The sequence below is a fragment of the Centrocercus urophasianus genome, unplaced genomic scaffold (assembly GCF_019232065.1).
Source record: "Centrocercus urophasianus isolate 14NV4802_14NV808 unplaced genomic scaffold, USGS_Curo_1.0 seq_18, whole genome shotgun sequence".
Lineage (NCBI taxonomy): Eukaryota > Metazoa > Chordata > Aves > Galliformes > Phasianidae > Centrocercus > Centrocercus urophasianus.
The window spans coordinates 19,913,499-19,935,867 of record NW_024884733.1 but is presented as its reverse complement, the minus strand read 5'-3'; the positions used below and the strand labels follow the sequence as shown (position 1 = coordinate 19,935,867).

The window sequence follows — 22,369 nt, the reverse complement described above, 5'->3', positions numbered from 1 at the left end:
TAAAACCACCGTCCCCTCCCCAGCGCCCATCCACCAGGCTCAGCTGAAATGTAAACCTCCCCTCCTTTCCCCGCAACAAAAGCCAAAGGCTTTCAAAGCCAAACCTGATTGAAATTCAAAAACTTTTCAGCCCCTCTCCCTCCTCCCCACCTTGAAAAGAGAGTGTATAAAACAGGGAGACAAAGGCCTCCCCCCGCCCACCCCCCGCATTGTCTGCTGGAGGCTGCGACAAGGGGCACCAGCCCTACGGGGGCCCTGCTCCCCCTGGGCCGGGGACATCCGCACGCCAAAACACTCCCGCACGCACCAAAACTAAAACACTCCCAGCCTTTGTGCCGCTCACAAAGAAGGGCCCAGAGAGGATGGAGCAAGGGCGCGTGATTTACTCACCTGCCTCTCCGAGAGCCCCCTGCCCTGAATTTCTATGCAAGCCAGCTTGTGGGTGATCTCTAACCCCTCCCACCCTGCAGAGCTCCCAGCTGCCTTTCCTTGGAGGGGACATGTCAGGGTCCTCCCGCTGTGGTGAGCCCCTTTCTGTGCAAACAGACCCTCTCTGGCTCAATAGTTGCCAGTTCCCTCTCAAAGCCATGCCTGGTCCTTGCATTCCTCTGGCAGGAAGGAGATTGGTGAAGCACTGGAACAGGTTGCCCAGAGATGGATTCCCCATCCATGGAGACGTTCACGGTCAGACTGAATTGTGATCTGAACATCTGATGGAGCCGTAGGTGTTCCTGTTCATTGCAGGGGAGTTGGACTAGATGGCCTTAAGGGTCCCTTCCAACTCAGACAATTCTATGATCCTATGTGCTATCCACGAGTCCTTCTCATGTTCTGTAGGCAGCTACCTCCACCCATCCCTTCCAGCCAAGGCAGCATCTCTCAAAGGCAATGATGCTCTTGATGGGCTTCAAGGCCTCACGCTGTTGATAAACATGGGCTATCCCTGAAGGTCCCCATGTGTCTAGCAGGGCAACTGCTGTTACGGAATAAGGAAAAAATTCCAAGTCACCATGGGGACAAATCTTTCCTCCCAGTCCGTCAGCAGGCTCTGGTAAGGGAGATATTAGGAAGGGGAGATGGTAAAGCAAAGGAGTCCTGATCCTTGCAGCAAGTAATGAATCAGCACCGTGACCCCATGGTCCCAAAGCAACATTAAGTGCTCTGTGGTGTTCTATGGTGATATGACTGCAAAACACAGTCACATGCCTCAGCAATGACATACTCTAGTCCAGAGTGAGCCCAGCCTGACTGAGTTTTAATTTCAGTAAATTACAAGGGGGAAGAGGTTTATTCTGTGAACTTTTACTCCTGTTTGTTTGGGATTTTATTTGGTAGTAGGACACTTCATCACAGCTCTGGAAATAAAATCTACTCAGGATTGGAGAACTGTAGAGATCAGTGCAGGGAAAGAGAGGTTAGAAGACAATTCAGGCCGACTGAGAACGTGTGGTTAATCCAAATTCAGGTAAAATAATGCATCTTTAAAATCCCTTCATTATTCCAAAACTGTGTTAAACTCAGGAAAAGCTGTCCGAGGGCTTCTGCGCTGCATGCTACTCCTCCCTTTAGCCTTCAAAATGTGCTGGTCTCATCCCAATACTTGGATGTCAGCACCACTGACATCCATGACAACTCTATAGACTCTTGCACGAGGGCTAAAAACAGCGGCCATCCAATGTGTGCAAGCAGTGCAAGAGGCACTAGCACCATGACCCCACTGGTACCACCATTACTGCCACACGTTGGGCCTGCCCCTAGCCCAGCAGTCACTTTCACACTGAAAAACCGCCCCCAGAACAGGCACCACCTGGCAGCACCAGTACCAATTTGGGTTGGTGTGGCAATGGGACATGATCCCATGTACACACTGGGATCTGATTGGGCACCAGTAGCTCATTCGCTGCCTGTGACTTTAGAAAGTTACTTGTAAGACAGTGAATCAAATTTTCAAAAACAGCTCAGTGTCTCATTAGTCCAGCATCACGGTGTTTATAAGTTAGATGTCCATCCAGAGAGGATTACGATGCTTTTATAAATCTCCTTTAATAGCTTAAGTTAAAAATAAACTGGCCAATCTATCAATCAGCCTTATTCATTCTCCCCAGCCATTGTAGGAAGGAAAAAAGCAGCATACGCAAAAGAGAGGCAAGTGGGCTGAGAAGAGGCAGCTGAACGTATTGATCAGATTTCAACAAAAAAAAAATTGGGAAAGAAAACAAGACACACGTCATTTGGTTTAATGCAGCCCATACAAACAGCTCCAAAAGGCCACAGCTGCCGGGCTGCAGTTCTGCTGAAGTCAGTGACTTTGCCCAAAGGAGAGCCCTGCAGAGCACCGGCAGCGATCGCTGTTGACGCCAATTCGAAATTACTCTAAAAGAAAAACTAAAACTGAAGTAAAAATATTAAATAAACCAGGAGAAACGCCTGCAACCCACAGTGTCTGACATACGTGGAATTTTGGCTGAATTTATCTTTTTTAACGCCCTCTTTGCCATCCTCCAGCCTGTTGCACTGGGGCAAGGTGAAGAGGCAGCGTTGGGCCCGATGGGAACGAATCTCCGCTTTTGTTCTCCGCTAATTGCCGTTGGCCGCTCGCTGCCTTATCTGCTATTGCTCCCAGGAGGGGAGGGCTGGGACAGGTTCAAAGAAAAAGAGAAAGGAAAAAAAAAAGAAAGGAAGAAAGAGAGAAAGAAAGAAAGAAAAGGAATGTTCTTTCTTTTCTTTTTTTTTCTTTTTTTTTTCCTTTTTATTTTTCCAGGCAGGAATATGAAGGAAAAGAAAGAACACAGAGAGTGAAAGCGAACAGAAAATAAATAAATGACCCGAGGCTGCTTGGAAGCCCCTCTTCCTCTCCTATCAGCTTTTACAGGGGGCAATACATTTTATTCATTGCCAGATCTGACTTATCGCAGCCTTGTTTTTAATGAGGTATAATAAGGGGAACATTTTGTAACAACACGGTTCCTCTATTTTATCCGACAAACAGCTGTGTCATGGCCGTCGCTGGGAGAATGAATCATATCTCCCTGCCTGCATATGCTAACTCCCATGTAATTACCCTTGCATCTTAAATAAAGCAGGCCCTAAACCTGTCGCTCAGATTACAAGCAAACGGTGCAGACCTCGTAACTGGGGCCTCTATCATTACAATTAATTTATCACAGGAGCAGCTGAGATTAGAGACTGGAATTAAAACGCAGAGCATGGAGGGTGCCACCAAACTGACAGCGAGAGAGGGAGAGGAGCTAATTCCTTGACTGGAGCAGTGCTGCAAGATTGGGTTTTTTTCCTTAAGTTATCCACCTGGCCATTCCAGTGAGGCTCCAGCAGGGCATTTTGCTCCCGGAAACATCGGGAAGTAGAAAGCAAAGGGAACTTTGCCCTGTGTTAAGCCCATTCAATAAACACCAGTGTACAAAGAGCCCAGCCTAGCGACGTGTGCCCAGATATCTGTCTGCTGACGTCTTTATGGGTGACATGCATGCTGTGCTTGCACACGGATATGTCAGTGCACAAGTGGGCATCTCCACTGCTGCCCAGAACTGTTGACAACAAGGAAACACCAAGCTTGTGGGGCAGGATCCTTGTGGCAGTAATGACAGTAGCAATGGGATCACACTGCCTGCTTTGCTTGCACACATTGGATGGCGACTATTTTAACTGTGGGAAGGTCAGTGGCTGGGCACCTGCAAACAGTTCCAAAGCATCTCTGCTTCAATACAGTGCCCTGTCCGGCAGGGCAGTCTGGGGCACCTCAGTGAGCTCTGGGGCATTGCATGGGGCAGAAAAGCCTTTCTGCTCAACACGCCCAGCATGGTGTCTCTAGCAAAATCAGACCAGATGCTTCTGGGAGAGATCAAACGACAAAAGACAAAGGGAAGACACCACTGTAAACAGTCAGAGGGTGGCCTCAATTCAGGGGAAGTTTCCTCACAGAGTCTTGTTGCTGGCATATGCTCTGCTCTGTTGGCAGAAGGCATTTAGCAATGTTTTACAGGATTAAGCTCTAAAATTCCACTCTCCTGTATCAGTGGGACTGGAAAATGTTTTATTTATTTATTTGTTTATTTTTAATTTAAAAGTGCACATTTAGCCTTTCCTTATTACCTGCTAGTGCATGCTTTCACAACATCCCTGCTAACTTCAGCGCTGAAAATGAAGAGATTTTTGGATTGAGACCCTATGCTTCCTATGGAGCAAGCCCACATCTCTGCACAACACCCATCTATGCAAAGCACTACCAGTCCTACCAGCATTTCCCAACGCATGAGCAAAGGGAACCCTCAGCACTGCACATGGGGGGGCAGCCCCCAGCCTCCTCGGGAGCGCGGCAGCAAACATGCCTCTTTTCATTTTCTGCTCACAATTGGCAGCTTCCTCCACCCACCCAAACAGACCCCGCAATGTTTTTAAAATGCAGTCAGCAGCTGGAAACTAAGGCAACTTCTGTCTCCTATTGAAAGTCTCACAGCCTTCCCGGACCACCCTGGGTCATGTAAATTCAGCAGATTATCCATCCCTAACTCTCCTCATCTATCACCCGCCTCTGCTATCGATCTGCTCCTCCGAGCCAGCAGGGCTGGGGCTGCCTGGTGCTGAGCCCTGCAGATCTGGACCAATGCATATGCAAAGTTCAGCAGTGCTGAACTATCCTGCTCATCTACGCACCCACCGAGGGCAGGGTTTGTAATCACAAGACTTGGCCACTGTGTCTCAGTCAAAACCCAACCATAGGGCTCCAAAGCAATTTGGCCAGGCAGAGCTAAAAATTGCTTGCAGCACACATCAGAACACATGAAGTGCCCTTTACCAGAGCACTGGTAGAACCCTGATCTGTCCCTCCATTTGCAGACGAAGGCCAAGAGGGTCCTATTGCATAGAACCACAGAATCATTTGAATTGGAAGGGACCCCTGAGGGTCTGATCCAACTCCCCTGCAATGAGCAGAAACACCTACAGCTCCACCAGGTGCTCTGACCCCTGTCCAGACTGACCTTGAATGTCTCAAGGAACGGGGCAACCTGTTCCATTGTCTCACCACTTTATTGTAAAAAACTTTTTCTTTATACTGAATCTAAATCTCTCTTGATTTGAAACCATTTCCTTGTCCTGTCACAGCAGTGCTGAAGAATCTGACCACTTCTTTCTTTCAGCCCATCTAGATACTGAAAGGATTTCCCCATACCCTACTCGAGCTCATTGCCAATATCTCACAGAGCCTCACTTGGAGCTGGAACATGCCCCCTTTTCCGAATTCCTCTCTTGGTTTCAACCACGCAGCTGAAAAGCTCAACAGAACACAGCCCTCCATCTCAGATCAAAGCCCACAATGCCATGCCTTCTGCACTGTGGCTCTTTGTTTGCACTAAGTTTGCACCGTGCTTGGTTTATAAATAAAACTGAAAGATGAACCAGGAGTTCTTGCGGTGCATTCTTCCTGCAACGCCGCAAACACCAGCGCACAGAGCTCTGCTGCAGCCCCATTCCCCAGTGGGGTGCTAACTGCTAGGGCTGGACATAACCATCAGAATGGGAATACTGGAAACGATTTCACTGCTGATCTTTCGGCAAATGCATATCCCTGTGATGCTTAGTCATAATCTCAAACTACTCGCTGCACGTCCCACAGAGATGACAAAAACCTTGCACGTCGGCCCAGCTGCCAAAACCTCCCGCTTCCCCCCGCTTCCACAATACAGCTGAGTATTGTTAATATGAAAATCTTTTCCCTATTGATCACTCAAAATATGAGGGCGACAAAAATGCATTGAATTTAACATAAAAATAAACAACTCATGGCTGCCGTATTGACTGTATTATTCATATTATGTTTAATTCATTCCCCTTTCGTGCAGCAGCTGCAGATTCTCACCGGCTGTGTCAGCCTAAACCCAGGTTGGTGAAGGGTTGCCACACAAACCCTGAGCAATGCCATTGTGTTAATGGAGGCACATGGTGCTGGAATCCATAGCAACTTATGGTGATGTTTCCTTTTGGACACAACTGTTATTATGGGACAGAACTTGGTGTCGCGTTCTGAAAGAATGAAACCAATCCAGCTTTGTGGCATAGTGGGGTGGTTTGGGGTGAATGGATGAACTGAGTGGTCTTTTCCAACCTTAATGATTCCATGACTCTATGATTATATTCTGTGACACCAGAAGGGCACACACCAAGACATCTTTCTCCCTGATAGCCAAAAAAAACGAAAGAACCCACCACCATGCAGAGCTGAGGTCCATGCAACCCCACTTAGATACCACGTACATCATGATATGATGGGTTCTGTTAACTCCTGTAGGATCCCTAACCTCACCAGTCACCAGGAGGAAACAAAAGCTTTTCAGCATCTCTAGTTCTTCCCCAGGCACTGAAGCATCAGAGCCTCAAGGAAGGAAGGAAGGACAGGTTTTAAATGGCAGCATAGGGTCACACCAAGCACCACCAAAACCAAATCAAGCCAGGCAGCCCCATACATTGTAAGAATTAAGGGCACGATTCCCCCTTTCTAACGATGCTTTTACAGAAACCGTTCCACTGTAAAACTTTATGATATGAATCTTTACAGCTGCCAGCAGAGCACATGTTCACTGCCTTAAATTACAACGTAATCTCAGCAGAATTTGTGCTTTCCAGAGCTCTGCTGACGGGGTGAGAGGTGAGTGGCAGAGCCTGTGCCGCAAGCTCTGGAGTCACCAGGTGTCTGCAGCACTGGTCCCCACACAGCGCCTGGCAGCAGAGGGAGGAAGCCTTGTGTGCCTGCTCACACATGGCAGAAGAGCAGAGAAGGAGAAAGTCTGTGGAGTTCTCATGTTTGGTGAGTGAATCGGGAGCATTTTTCTCAATTCCTTCTCATCTCCAGTGACACGACAGAAGAAACCAGCCAATCAATACAACAGTAAAATTCCTAACCCAGGTAACCTTTAAACACTAAACAATGTCAGACTAAAACAAAACAAACTACACGAAATCCCTGTTAGGCATGAAAACAGCCCCAGGTCAACTGGACTGCAAAGACAGAGCTGAGCACTCTGTCTAAACCTGGTGTCCTGCTGCCACCTGGGTCCCCATGCACAGTTGGCTTTGTGTGCCCTGTGCGAGTGACCCCGTGTTCCTACACACCCCGTGTCACTTCTTTCTCTTTCTTCTAGGTGGGGAGCTGCTTTCTCTCTTCTTCCAGTTGACCATTCAAGATCAGGATGGATGAAGCACCTGATGGAGCTGTAGGTGTCCCTGCTTATTGCAGGGGAGTTGGACTAGATGACCTTTAAGGATCCCATTCAACTCAAACTATTCTATGATTCTTCTTAGTTTTTTTTTCTAGAGGATGGGGACACAGAGCTCCTGTGGTAGGGTAAGAGATGGCTCTCTGGGAGCTGTGCTCTGAGCTCCAGACTCCCACGTGGAACTGCCAACACTTTGCACCTCACCTTTGACAGAGCCCTGTCCGACTGAGCGCTTCCTTTTAATGCTTGCCGCTCTGGGTCTTTCAGGCTGCAGTCCAGTAACTTTCCTCCTTTAAAGGAAGGTGAAGGTGATTTTGTTTCCTGACTTTTGAAGAGCTTTTCCTCTTCTTTCTTTGATCTGTGCAGTGAATTTGATCTCCCAGAAGTGCAGGATGAGTGTGTCTCCTTATGGCCTGGATCCGGACCATCAGGATTTGATTCATTAATTCATTTATTTTTATTTGGCTCTCCTGTTGGGTAAGCTGAATATGGCGCTCCATACAGGATATTAGGTCTGAATGTCCATGAGCTTTTGAGCAATCCCCACTCTTGGGTCACTGCTGAAGCAGTGGGTTAGGAATGGTGCTTGCAGCCCTGCCTATGGTTGGAATGAATCATTGTGAGCCAACTGATGGCTGCACCAAACTTCAGAGGAAAACACGTGTAGTAAAGCACTGACACAGGTTGCCCAGAGAGGTGCTGGTTGACCCATCCCCAGAAACATCTAAGATTAAGCTGGACCAGGCTCTGAGCAGGCAACAGAGCTGTGGATGTCCCTGTTCACTGCAGGGCAGTTGGACGAGCTGGCCTTTAAGGGTCACTTCCAACACAAATGATTCTGTTTTTATGGGTGTCACTGAAGTTTTCATGCATGCTGAGTTATCATCTAGCAGTCCCATAGCAGAATCCTGTTCTAGCTCCAAGCATACAAGTTAGGCAACTGGCTCCAAGCTGCCTGCTGACCAGCACCAAAGCTGGGATTGGAAGAGGAGCCCTCGCTCCCGGCCCCGGCACAGACAGCACTTCTGTATATTCAATAAATAACCGGGGTATTTACTCAAATGAATGACTCTGAGCCTGTTCCAAGGAGTTAATTTAGTGCTAACTGACTGGATGGAAATGAAAAGGTCTCATCTTACATTAAGAATGATCACCTGACAGTTTTACTGAATATATTATGACAGGATTTATAAGGCCGTATAATTTTAGGGTATATTTGGAAGATTATTATCTTGATTTAAATAAACACCATCTCAAGAAAATCAACACCGAGTCAGGAGATTTTGCAGAAGACTGAAGGGAAGAAGTGTGCCTAAGTCGCTGTGCTTTGTGCCACTGTATTATCTGCACATAGGACCCAGCCTTCCTCAGCCTCCCAAGGTCCCAAATCCCCTTCCATCTAATTCTGTGTCTCTAAGTGTAATTGTATACAAGAAAACCACTCTCCAGACTTGTTCTGTTTTACAGACTGCCTGATGGGATTATCTCTCCTGTCATTTTGAAGCTTGTAGAAGCGTGCGACTTACACCACTCAAGCTAAATCACACTCAAGGCACTTTGTCTGTCTAAATTGTTTGGAGGACCAAGCCATTTATTGGCAGGCCGCGTTATTTATTCCATAAAAATAAAGAAATAAATAAAAATTATGAATTAAACCTAAGTAGTTGTAATGAGGACATTGCAGTCAAGTAGCAATATCCTGTGGAGCAGATAAGTGTCAAGTAGAAATGATCTTAAATATGCTGAAAATGGTACTGTCTGGCCTCAGACCACAGAAAGAAAAGGCAACTTGTCTGGTCAGGCACGATGTTCCCAGGATGTAACGTGTAACTGGTTATTGCAGTGATGACAGGCAGCCTGGATGTGGCTGAGACAGGTAGATCGATTATTCCTGTAGCAGTAACCTTGGGGCAATATTTGTCTGTCATAACCCCAAAGCAGATCAACTAACATTTAGGGGCTAATCGGATACCCAGTCCAAGTAGCACACATTCTTCCATTTATTTACTTCCATGGCCGCTGGATCAGATCTTTTGGGACTGCAAAATATCAGATGAGCTCCTGTAGCCACTGGAAGAGCTATTGGCGTGCAAGGAGCACATCTGGGCACACTGAGCTGCAGGAACACGCCAAGAAGCAGCTCCGGGGCAGGGAACCCTCATGTCTCCGTGGCACAAGTGTTCCCTGGGATGTCTCAGTCCCATGGCACGAGATCAGTTGGATGAGGCCAATGTCTACTGGGCTCCTCCATTGCACACCCAACGCTGGAGTTGGCCTTCTGGCATTTATTCTGCATGGAAGTAGGTGTTGAATGAAAAAGACTCATCATGGAGGGGATGGAGCACTTTAAAGCACTGAACATCCACTTATTCCTGAGCGAAGATGGATACCTCGGGAGGTTCTCCTCCCCAGTAAATAATTCATAAAAAACAAACAAGCCTGGGTCTGTTTGAATTAGAACAAAATATTTCTTTAGAAAAGTGAAGTGATGAAGCGCAGGAGGAGCTGGAGATGACAGCTGGTGTCTGCAGCTCCCAATGAGTCACCTTCACTCCTCGCGGCCCCTTTTTTTTAACCCTTCGAGATTCCCAGGAATGATTTGTCACCGTGTTATTAGCATTTCTCCCTCGCTATCGACAGCTTGTCTTTCCTCCTTCTCACCGGTGAGTGATTTCTTCACACGCTCGCCAAATATAGCCAAATCACCATGGTAAACGTATCGACAGAATCATATTAACAGCTGCTGAGCATTTACAGGGCTGTAAGTTATACAAAAAAAGAAAGAAGGAAAACACACATGGAAATAAACCAACTCTGATCAGCGGTGACAAGCATTTATTTAGGGCTCACTCGATGGAAATATTTTTTATGCCTTAATTGCCTGTTAAGGCTCCTTCAGAGGTCTGCCATTGGACAAATTCCTTTAACACAGATCAGCCTTTTTGGTACACCCACAGCACTAACACTGAGGGAATAGGAGTGAGGAAGAGGATGCTCACATAAGTTACAACCCATCTCAGGAAAGCAGGACATGGATACAACGGTGGAGGAGCAGCACTCTAAGCTGCAGCACACCTGGGCAGCAGGGTTGTGCTCACACCCATGCCCTCATGCCATGCATTGTCACCTTCAGTCAATGGCTGTGACCATCCATGGCCACAGGACACATGTCAAACCAGCACTGGCATCATTTCTAAATACGTGATTTGGGCATCTAGCAGGATGCAGGATTTGCAAAGTCTTATGTGCCACTCTACTACTGAGAAGCAATACCGGAGGTCAGCACATGAATGGACAGGGAGATCAGGTGTGATGTCTCGATTAGAACAGTGCAGTAGAAATGCCAAGTTCATGGCCTGAAATTGTGATTGAGCACCTGGTGGAAAGGCAGGGCCAAATCAGGGGAGCCCAGGTGCATGCAATGTACCTGAATGACTGGGAGGGTTGGAGCCAGGGTCCACCCCTTCCTTCCCAGACCTCATTTAAGCATTGGCAGTGGAGGCAATGGTACTTTACTGGAGATCCCTGCCTATGTGAGGCCTTCCGAAGTCCGTCCGTCTGTCTGTCTGTCTGTCTGTCTGTCTGTCTGTCCGTCCGTCCGTCTGTCCGTCCGTCCGTTCGTTCTTTCTTTAGTTCATGTCTGTGGCTGCTGCATTTGAGTCCATCTATATTTACAGAGCCAGAGATTTTGCTACCCTGCTATTATTGCTGTACTTTCCATCACATTATAGTGTTACACACAGCAAAAGCAGCAAGATGGAGAGGTGGAATGGGCATCATCCAAAACGTGGAGAGAAGCGCAAGTCCCCAGGGAATGTGTTTATTCCAATCCCAGTTCCTTTCTTTTTTTTTTTTTTTTTAATCAAAGAAGGGGTTTGGGTCTAAGTTGCTTCTGCTGCTCCCGCTTAGAATCATAGAAGCATTGAGATTTAAAAAGACCACTAAGATCACTGAGTCCAACCAGCAACCCATCATCATTATGCCCACTAAACCCATGCCACTTCTGGCTCTGTATGGAAAAATGAAGAACATACTACAAACTGAAGCCATGCACAAAGTTAGTGCAAAGCCTTTCTTTAACTTTCTTTAAGAATCAGATGAAAAATGTGCTTTAGTTCTTTCCAACTATCTTTTTCATTCAGCTCACGCATGTCCTTTCCTTCCCCAAATTCATCAAAAAACAACACACAGAAAAGCACCCATCCTTGACATAGGACAAGGGGAAATGGTTCCAAACTGAAAGAGGAGAGATTTAGATTGGATATAAGGAAGTTTTTTTAACAATAAAACGGTGAGATGCTGGAACAGGTTGCTCAGAGAGGTGGTGAATGCTCTGCCTCTGCAGACATTCAAGGTCAGACTGAATGGGGCTTTAAGCACCTGATAGGGATTTAGATGTCCCTGTTCATTGGAGTTGGACTAGACAGCCTTTAAAGGTCTCTTCCTACTCAGTTATGATTCCATGATCTCTCCAGGCTTTATCTCTCTCAAGCCCTCGTTTCCAGCACCTTGAACACTGCCAATCCTCACTCTGCACTCCTGTGTCTTCTGGGAACAGGACCCATGAGGGCTGAAGAACTTGTATGGTCACATCATCCACCCTGGTCACCTTGAGCATCATCTAGCCTCCAGGAAAGGAAACACCAGCTCACCTAACCCTCAAAAAAACACAGCCCTGCCTCATCTGTGTCACAGGGAGCAGGAAAAAGAGACGAAATGTTATCACCAGGAGAAATCTCCATCAGTTTCTACCAGTAGAGCAGCAGTGGCCCGTGGGTCCCCCTCCACATCAGTGTGGTACCCGGGTGTGCTCGGAGCAGCTCGCTAAGGGGTGTGCATGGTGAAAACTGTTCGGGCAAAGCCGCATTCTTCATGTAGGAGAGCTCCCTCTAGGTTAAACACGCCGGTATTTCAGAAGGCATCGCTCATTTTGGAGCTCTCGCTCTGCCCCGGTGCCTGTAGCTCCTGCTGTGGCACCGCGGGGATTGCACTCGCGTCCCCACACATTACCCCAAAGCTGCACCGAGGCAGGAGTCCGTGTGCATTTCCCTGAGCCAAAGGCCCGCTCTCACCCTGCCTGCAAACGCATCTGAATTACCCTACGCTCTGATGAGCAGCAGAGTTAAGCTTAAACTCTCAGAATGAGAAAAATCAGATGGAAAAGACTTAATGCCAAAAAATGCAGGGCTGTTCCCTGCAGCGCAGTCCCGGGAGCTTTGAGCAAACTGGTTCTAAACATTGAAGTCTTTAATGCAGCTTCCTGTTTTGTTGTTATTTCACCTAGGCTGGTATTTACTCATAAATAGGCAGCTTGCTGTATGCAGAACAGCAGGTAGCTCCATTTACAGCTGTATATAACCGGCTGCGGTATTCAGCGCCCGCGCTCTGCTATGCAGCGTAATGCTCACAATAAAACACATACCGTATTTGCAACTGTGTCCACACTGCTATTCTGCTACGTGATGCACATTAAGAAACAAGCCCAGAACTCAGAGAAGAATTTACCATTTACACACACACACACACACACACACACAAAGATGCATTGGGATTTTCAGCATAACACAGTATCACTTTTAAATCTCGTCTGCTCCCTTGGTCTCGCTGATTTTTTCTCTCCGTAACCATAAACTTACAACTTGTATATGGATTTTTTTGAGCGTAACACGCTTTGCAAGTGTGTGTATATAAAAGTTTACTATATATAAGAATTGTCAGGATGACTCAGCCCAAGGTCACAGAATTGCTGAATGGGTTGGGTAGAAGGGACCTTAACACCCATCTTTCCAACCCCTGCCCCCACCAGATCAGGCTGCCCAGGGCCCCATCCAGTCTGGCCTTGGGCACCTCCTGCAGCCCCTCCAGGCACCAAAGCAGGCACAGTGAGGCAGCTGGCTGCAACCCAGTGATGGAACGGGGACCTTGAGCTGCGTCTTTCACATCTGGTTAAGTGCTGCTGATCCCTCCGACGAGCTGCCTAATGATTACAACACTTCTGCTGAGAAATTAACGTGCTCGGCTGGCTGCGCTGGGGCAGGAAGGGTCGGAAAGCAGCTGTTGGGATGCAGACAGCGATGGGAAGTCAGGCCAACAGCCCCGAGATGCTCTGCTCACCTCTCCGTGCTCAGCCCTCATTTCAGTGGTTTGACACAATCTTATTGCAATGCTTTATTTCTGAAGATCCCTATAGGTCCTGTAGGTGCAGAGCATTGTTCACATATACTTCTTTCTGCACAACCTGCTCTGAAAGGGCCTTAGAAAGGAAACAACTTTTGTCTGGGGTAAGTGAGGGTCTCCTGAGTGTGCACTGGCTTTAATCTCGCTCTGCACAAAAAGCCGGGCTTATTTCCCAAGAGGTGTCCAAGCACACCCAAAGAACTCGGCACAAGCAACAGCCCGCTGGGTGCCTTTTACCCTCAGGCATTTGATGAAATTAATGACACAAAAGTAAGTATAAAGGCTAAGACAAATAGAACTGGCAGCAACTTGAACCTTTGGCCTGCCCTTTGAAAGGCTCTGGCAAGTCTCAAATCTTCTTGATCTGCTCACTAAAGGGATGACTGTCCCACAATTATTTTCCGAGCGTTTGTTGGCAAGTCGTAGGAGGAAAAAGTCATTTCGCTGGGGCTGTTAGTACAAAAGCTCAGCTCCAGCCAGGGCCCTGGACTCCACTTCAAATTATAATATTTTAAGTACCTGAAAATAAATATTTTGTCAGCTGCTGGGAATTAAGAAGTAGCTTCGACCTTTCAGAGAGGGGAACCCTGCAGAGAGCGGCGAGCCTCAGAGAGCTCACAGCAAAACACGAGTTGCCCAAAGCACCCGACCTGCCTCTCACACATCCCCACTGCCCACTGGGCTGATGTGCCAGCTGATACCAGCCCAATGGCAGCAGCACTGCTCATGCTCCAGGACCCACACACTGCAAATCTCCGGCAGCAGGGCTCTAAGAGTTAAACCCTTCTCCCTTCCCCCCCAATCTCTCTGCCTTTGGCCTTTAGATCATCCCTGGTTGCCAATGAGGACTCATCGAAACACCACGAGGCTGGGCCCGTCAGGAAGGAAACCAGCGCGTCCAGAGTTTTGTTGTTCTAAAGACTTTTTTTTTTTTATTTTAATTTTATTTTACTGCTCAGGAAGGAAGCCAGAGCCTGTGCTTCGACTCCAAGAATGTCGATTACTCATCCTTCCCTGCATTATTTCTTTTATCTCTCACTTTTATCTACCTTACTCCAAATTTTCCCCGTTTCTTTCTCTGCTGCTCCTAGCCACTGTTTTCAGCTGTTCACCCAAATTTCATGAGAAAGACATCTATATGTCTGGCAAAAGTTTATTCAGAACAAATGCCAGGGATGTGTTTATTGAACAAGACTGCATCCCTCCAGTGCTGGTGCAGCAACGCAGGCAGCTCTGAGCACCTCTGAGATGGGAATGCCACCACCTTCAGTGCACAGGAACGTGGCAACCCTTGCATTCACGTTGTCCATGAGGAATGGCTCTGTTGTCCAAGGTCAATAGAGCCCAAGCTGAAGTGCCCAGACAGCCCTTCCCTTTTCCTTCTCCGTGGGGCACGGAGAAGGAGGCACGGCTGTGCCCTTTGCGTTCCATATCCCAACATCAAGCAACAGAAGTAAAACAATCTGCATATGAACAGCTTGCAGCACATTTCCTCAGCTGCAAACAGTGTGGCTCTGGGACCACCCGAACATCACTGAGCCACCTGAGTACACAGTGACGCCTGCAAGTGCCTTCTAACAGCCCCCTCCTGCCCTCCCCGCCTGCAGAGCCCATCGCACCACACTGGGACTTCCCTCGCCTCTTTGCCCAGGTGCAGCTCCATCCGGACACAGCGGCCCCGATGGTGTTCACTGACGCCGTGACCTTCTCCAGCCCCACAGGGCACCCCCACTCCTGGGAAGATGGTGTGTCCCTGCGGTGCTCCTGAAGAGAGGACCCAGAAGGAAGCATTTCCCCAGTTTAAGGCCCCTTCTTCCTTGAAATACAGCATAAACCAAGGCTTGATCCAGGCTGCGCCCTGCACAGCTCCCCAGGCAGCACAACATCTCAGGCACATCCAAGTGAGACCAGCTCACAGCCCTTCTCCCCACCCTGCCTTGCTCTGACACCATCTCCCTCTCTTTCCACAGTCAAGGCGTTTTCATTTTTAAGAGGGAACATAATGAGACAGTGGGAACAGTGCTTCTGGCTGATGGAGACAGAGATCTGCACGCTCTCACTCTCCATTTTTCCAGTATATTCCAGTCCTGATCCAACTGCCATCACACTTATTTCAGTATTGGGCCAAATGAGGACAGAAATAACTTGTAGACCCTTTATATTTCACACTCCCTCTGCAGAGCTTGATGATGTTTAACTCCTGGTGTGCGGACTGCTTGCGTCCTGCTGTGCCTCACCCCAGACTTCCAGCATGCTCCCCACTTCATGCTGGTCCCAGTGCTCAGCCCTTTACAGACCCAACTTCTCCTTCATCTTCAAGCCAAAAAAAAAAAAAAAGAGAGCAGTGGTCAAACTGCTTCCTTAAGAGAAGTGCTCAGGGGGAAAGCAGCCATCCTGGCTGAGGGCTGTACTGGAGGCTCACCTCCAATCGATGGTCGGTAGTGGAAAGTGAAACTGGTTTGCAAGAACCCAACAAGGAAGTGGGTTCTGTGCAGGGCACTTGAGGCCCCTTGGCAGTGATGCTGCACCCTGCTCACCTGCTGTCCACCTTTTCCCAAGCCATCCACACTGCCAACAGTGACACTGGGACAAGATGCCCTCCAGCCCACCAGAGACTTCCAGACACCAGGATGGCATTCAGCTCAGTGAGCCCCTGCCCTGAGCACAGAGGAGGAACTAGGACTCCAGCACTCTGCAGAGCCTCTCCTAAAGCCCTAGGGGGAAGCTCCCCATAATATTTCTCATAGTGGAAGCAAGGCCAGAGGAGAAGGCAGAGCTGTGTTTTGGTGCAGAGCCTTCTGTATGCCTTCCCAGTGTCAGAGCAGGCTGCCTGGGATGAGGGATTGCTATCCTATGTTCCCTTATAGTGAGGGATGCTACAGGACAGACAGTCGCACATACTAAATGGCTTTGCAAGTTGCTTCCTATAGGGAAACAACACGAAAATCAGATGAAAAGGTTGAGACTTCTAAAATTTAAACTATCTTAATTAGAAGCAAAGTGATTTTTCCTGAAAATCCCAACAGAGCGACGTGGGCTCACTGTGGCAGACCTGAGATGCACTTTTAGCCCTGCAAAAGGGCACAGGGCACATGCGGGTGTGCAGGACTGCACCAGCAAAATGCATCAAAGCTCTTGTGTTTTCTGAATTAAAAAATCCTGGGCTGTGTCACTCTGCCTGGAGCCAGTTACCCAGAATCCATGCTGCTGCGGGAAACAAGGACACGGATTCCAGCTCTTCCTCTTACAGGGATGCAGAGGCATGCAGCGCCTTCCTTTTCCCACTGCAAACAGCTGTGCACCACGAGCCCAGCACTGACAAGGAAAAGTACAAAACACATTCTTCCCTAAAATAGCGGTGAGAAAGTAGACCTCAGCTCCAAGTTACCAGCTTTGCTTTCTCCTCTCTTCTGCTACAATTCAAGACGCCAGCAAGGGGCTGAAGGAGAAAGCAATGCTGGTGGCCAAAGGACGCTCTGTTTATCACTGCCACCATCTATGTTTTCCAAAGGAAAGACAAAAAAAACAAGATCGCAGCCACAGATTTGCACCAAATGTCACTGTCAGTGTTCAATCAGAGCACTCTGACTCCAGGCTGGCTTCCAGGGAAGATTCGTGTGTGTAACCCAGAGCCACACCGGTCCCACCAACTGTTGGTCCCAGTTGCTTTGCATAGCCAAAAAATGTCCTCAAAAGTCCTCAAATCTGCTTTTTAATCCTGAAGAGCAAGGATGAAAAATGCCCCCCAGGTATACTGACGTGATTGAGGACCACAAACTGCTGGATAGAGATTGTCACCATTCACTCGTAGCAGCCACTTTCCTTGGAGTGCAGCATTAGCAGAAAACAACTTTGTCCCCGCTATGAATTTGCATTAGAAATCCATAATAAAAATAAAGCCTAATATTATACAAATGGATACGGTGCTCTATAGTGCTCCCAGTACAGATTAAGGTTAGGCAGATTTCGAATGACAGTTATTTACCTCTGCCTAGCACCATGTATGCACAAATGGAATTTATTTTATAGCTGCAGATATTAAGCAGAGGAGGAGATGAGAGGAAATCTTAGAGTCTCACGTAAAATATAATTATGTCTGTTTTCTGCTCCTTGGAAGGCAAACAAAGAGGAGAGAATGGAACTGCTGCTAGCATTTAATGGGACTTGTCTAAATGATACCACACAGATAACAACTGCTGACAATTCCAAAGCACCTTCACGCTTGAGTTTTCTATGGGAACTCCAGAAAGATCTTGGTGGCCTTGGTGAGCCCAGGGCACCTGCATGAGGGGAATGTCTCCTTCCTTCAAAACCTATAGGCTATCAGAGAAAGAGAAAAGCAATGACTAAATCCCGTGCTTGCTTCCTGCTGTGCATGCCCACTCCTCCAGCGTCTCCCAGTCCCTCGTGCAACCATCGCAGCCCAACCAGGAAACTGCCGCTGCCTCCTGAATTTTGCAAGTTAGCAAGTGAAATAATAAAATAACGCTTTAACTGTCGGAGATCCTGGCTCAGAAAGTGCACTTTGGTCATTTCCTTTAATAACTGTAGTTTAGCAGTAATGATTTATAACAGTTCATAATATTCTACTAACTGTACTGTATTAATAATGCTCATACTTTGCCCTTCGCAGCTCCTTCTGTCAAAACCTATGGAGCAGCTGATGCCATCCCCGTGCTGCAGTGAGTCAGGATTTGGAGTTGGGATTGGGGTCAGGATTTGAGGTCCCAGCAAGGCATGCCACCATAGAGCTCCCCTCCTGGAGCTGCATGAGAGCCAACAGTAGTAGCTGAGACCGGAGGAGCAGGTTCTGATGGGATGGAAGCTGTGGCTGAGGGGTTGCAAATCTTTGACACACCAGCAGGTCATGGCAAATGCAAGATGAAGAGCAAGTGGGAGAAAGCAACGGGAAGGCTACAGGCTTCTGCCCATCACCTCGTGGGAAGGTGACGTGGTGGTGGCTTCATGCAGAAGGCCATGGGGATGGGTTTTATTAGGAGCAAAAAGGGTCTTTTTATTGTGTTTTGTTTGTGCTTTTTTTTTTTCTTCTGATTCTAAAATGGAGCTATAGATCTCTTTTGCAGAAAGAAACACACCATTAATTTCCACTCCTTCTAGGAATCTCGGCTGTCGTGGGTTTATTAAAGGAAACCCATAAAATACGTCTCTCGGTGTCTTTAACACATGCTTTACAAGAAGCCCCCAAACTCCAACAAACGGCATCACGTTTCTCAGAAGCACCCAGCAGAAGGGCCCCATCCAGCACACAGTGAGACCGCTGCTCCCTGGGAAGTCTCTGCTTTTGTGCATCATTTGGGTGTCCTCAGTGCCTGCATTTCACAGCACTGTGTTTGAGCAGACCAACCTCAGGCTGGTTTGCTGAATGATGAGGAACACCACCTCACCTCCGTGCATTCATAGCATCCCATGGACACGAGCTCTGGTCCAGTGCTGCTGCATGAGTTCTCACTTCAATACAAGTATATCACACAGGGTCAGGTGTCAGTGGTTGTGACAAATCCCAAATCATTTCACTGAATTCAGCATATGGGTGAAAACAGGATGAGGCTCTGCTCCCTCAAAGCACGGGACTAAAGAGACCCACTTCATCATTCCAAGATGGAAATGCCTAGCTTTGGATTCTCGTTGTGTTTCAAAGTATCTCAAGCATGAAGTTATTTTTCAGGAATATTAAAACATTGCAACAAACACATTTTTTTAAAAATCGCTGTTTAGGCTATGAAGAAAAATAAACATTTTAATGAGCTATCCAAAAAAGGTTCCTATGCAGTGCTACAGAAGACTCTGCAGTGCAACTATAGCAGCTCACCACCCATATAACACAAATGCTTTCAGGAATCTGAAAAATACAACCGAAAATTTGAGCTTGCAAACCTGAACAGCACCCACTGGACGTGGCAAGGTGATGCTGGTTGAAGACAATGTTCAACAGTTGCCATCTCTGGTAGGAGCCCTGTTGCATCTTGCACAGAAGCTGCAGTCGCCTTCCTGCTCTGACACACGGCCGCATCACACAGGCACACCCAGATCCTCACGGCCCAACAAGCGGAGTCTACAATCCCTGGGTATACACTTAGAGAGCAAGGCCAACCACACGCACGTGTAAATGGCACTACAGCAAGCACTCCCATCCCGCGTATTGGGCGACAGATAAACCTGCGGTGCTAATGGAGCTGAGTTTCCATGGTGCAGCATCTATATGTGATGGAAATACGATACAGAGCCAACAGACATGTTTAGTGTAAACTGCCCCAGTAGTTACGCAAGAATTTTAATGCCGGTGGAAGGTTGGGGATGTCGCCTTTGCTCTGCTCTGCCGTGCAGCAGACATAAAACGTCCCCGTTGAGATCCCACCTGCCTTCCCCATGCAGAATAATGCACGGAACACAGAGCTTCTGCCTTCAGCAGGAATCACCCTGCGAACGCGAATATAAAAGACACACTGGCGGCATATTTCAAAAGCAAAGAGCGATGGATTTACAAGGCAGGTTGATTTTATGATGACTTTTATTGAAAAGGTACGCGGGGTTTAGGCAGATGCCTTTTAGCGGCGGTAAGTTAGCGCGGTGCCTAATGCAAGGAGACAGGCTGGGGAAGCTGCGCCGACAGGGGAGGCAGAGCCACAACGTCTCTATTACCTCCTCAGCATCATAAAGGGGAGAGGAAAAATCGTGCCTGAAAGGGAGAGGGGGAAGCAGGGCAGCAGAGTTTCATCCCAAAAAATATAGTAATCATAACAACAACAGAAAAAAGAATTGTTTTCTAGGAAGAAAATTCAGCAGAACAAAGGAGCGTACGCATAGCAGCAAACTCACTGCTTCTTAGAGGCAAACTGACCATAACTCAGTGCTTCTTTTGGGGTACCTGCCTTGCTCAAAGCCCTGGAGCCCATCCCTGGAACATTGCCCCTGTGCTAGAAGGGAATGATGAGGGGTGACTGGGGAGCTACAGCCATAGAGCTTCACCTTCCAAGCCACCAATGTGGGAAACACACACAACCTATTTGGGATGCAGTTTTTTGACCTGAAAGAACAGACTTGGGTTTATGCTTTGAAGAGGGACCTTGGTGACCACGAATATGCTCAGCTTCCCCACCTGAGGCACAAACCCTGGGGGTGATGCATTTGCTACAAGAACAGTATGTGTAAAGAAAAGATCGGGATAAAAACCCCAAATCTTGAGGTGCATATCCTACAAGCTCTGGGGAAGTCTCCAGGTGAAGCCTTGCTCACACCTACTGATGTATAACACCCATATCACTCCTCTGGGGCTCAGACACTTTTTTGCACATAACAACAGGTCAGCATTGCCTGAAAGGCAGGTTTCCTTCCAGAGCACCTCCCCTTGCAACCTGTCACTGTCCGTTTATAAGAAACGTGGCAATGCTGCGGGGCGGCAGGGAGCAAAGGCTGCTCATCCCCTCCTTCAGCACAAGGACAGCCACCTGCTGGGTATCTCAACCGCGCACAACGAGAGGAACGCCAACAAGCCAACAGAGGTACTTACATCTGTCACTTCGGTCTTCAGGACTGGACGAGGTCTCCCGGTCCGAAATGAGGCCCGACACCGCAAAGATCTTCTTCCCCGTCTCGTCAACTTTGAGCGAGCCAGGGGAGCTGGAGGGGAGCTGGGTGCCAAACTCGTACTCCTTCCCGTCGGCATCCGAGAAGCGCAGGTGGGGCGAGTCGGTGTCATGGCAGTTCTTCAGGCGCTTGGCCGGCGTGAAGGCCGACTGGTAGCTCTCCCGGTCCTCACTGGAGGCGAAGGGGCGGAAGGCCCCGACCCCGCTGTGATTCAGCATGCTGATCGGGGTACAGTCCAGGTTGGGGGGCGCAAACTGGGGGTGGAGGTGAAGCAAAGAGGGAGGAAAGTCACGGTTGGCGAAGGCGCCCGGCACACCGCCTTGCCGGTGGTACATGGAGGCGAAGGTGTAGGAGCCATTGGTAAAGGGGATGTGCACGTCCTTGTCTGCTGAGACCGGGACCCCGAAAGGCCTTGGCTGTTGGCACGGGATGGAGGCGTCACGGCTGGCTTCGGCGGTGGAGGCGAGGACCATCAGCGCCGGGGAGGCCAGCGGGTTGGGGAGGTAGGGTGAGTTCTCCATCTTGAAGGCGGCCCGGTGTAAGTCCATCGGAGTGTCTTTCCTCAGCGGGATCGTGTGCGGAACGACCTTCCCTGGAGGGAAAGCAAAGCGAGGGCTGGAAAACCTACTGGAGCGTCATCACCCTCCGGACGCTGCAAGGAGACAGAAGAGAGAAGATTACGTGTTAGGTGTGGGTCCCACCACTCCGCTCGCTCAAGGAAATCAACAGAGAACTTCACACGCTGCTGGGAGCAGCTCTGGCCTTCCAGGTTAAGGGTGCCATCCAGCGCAGGCAGATGAAAGGCAAAGCAGGGAGAGCAGCACGCAGATTTAATCACCCGCTAATAAACAAGCTTCGGTTTGAAATTAGGATGGTAACTCCAAATGATAATTGGAATTTGATACGGGAAAAGTGGCATGTACATCTAATTGCATCCACTCAAGAATGCCCACACGTACACACAGCCCTCATTTGCTTGTGTGTGTGTGTATCTATATGGCAGTATTTATTGTGCACCATTACCCGTATCACCAGAAGCCGTGTTAATGCCGTACCCACTGCCATACCCAGCAGCTGTGTGTCTTCCCCCACTCTGATAGCATACACTGCAGGTCACACTCGCACCCGTAGGATCCTACAATGCGATACAGGCCATGGGGTGTATGAATGAGTCTGTATGGGTGCATGTGCGTGATCCATCATCACAAACATGCACAGGCACTCTCCCTGTTAGCAAAAGAAGAGACTTCGCCAATAAAATGCCTGGCGTCTCTGACAATGTTTAAAATCATAATGGGTGCTTCTGCCATCTGATCTCCGCAAACGTCTGCCTTTCGGGTCAGGGACGAGAGAGAATG

General features: G+C 48.4%; 1 protein-coding gene across 6 annotated transcripts in view; it reads right to left on the bottom strand.

Moving 5' to 3' along the window:
- Positions 1 to 21,663, bottom strand: part of RNF220 (ring finger protein 220) — a 155,991-nt gene extending 134,328 nt beyond the window's left edge. For all 6 annotated transcript variants that reach the window (XM_042819103.1, XM_042819104.1, XM_042819099.1 and 3 more), the window contains exon 1: positions 20,935 to 21,663. In XM_042819103.1, coding sequence (XP_042675037.1) covers positions 20,935 to 21,559 — 625 coding nt within the window. In that variant the 5' untranslated portion in view covers positions 21,560 to 21,663. The remainder of the gene's footprint in view (positions 1 to 20,934) is intronic.
- Positions 21,664 to 22,369: the final 706 nt, after the last annotated feature.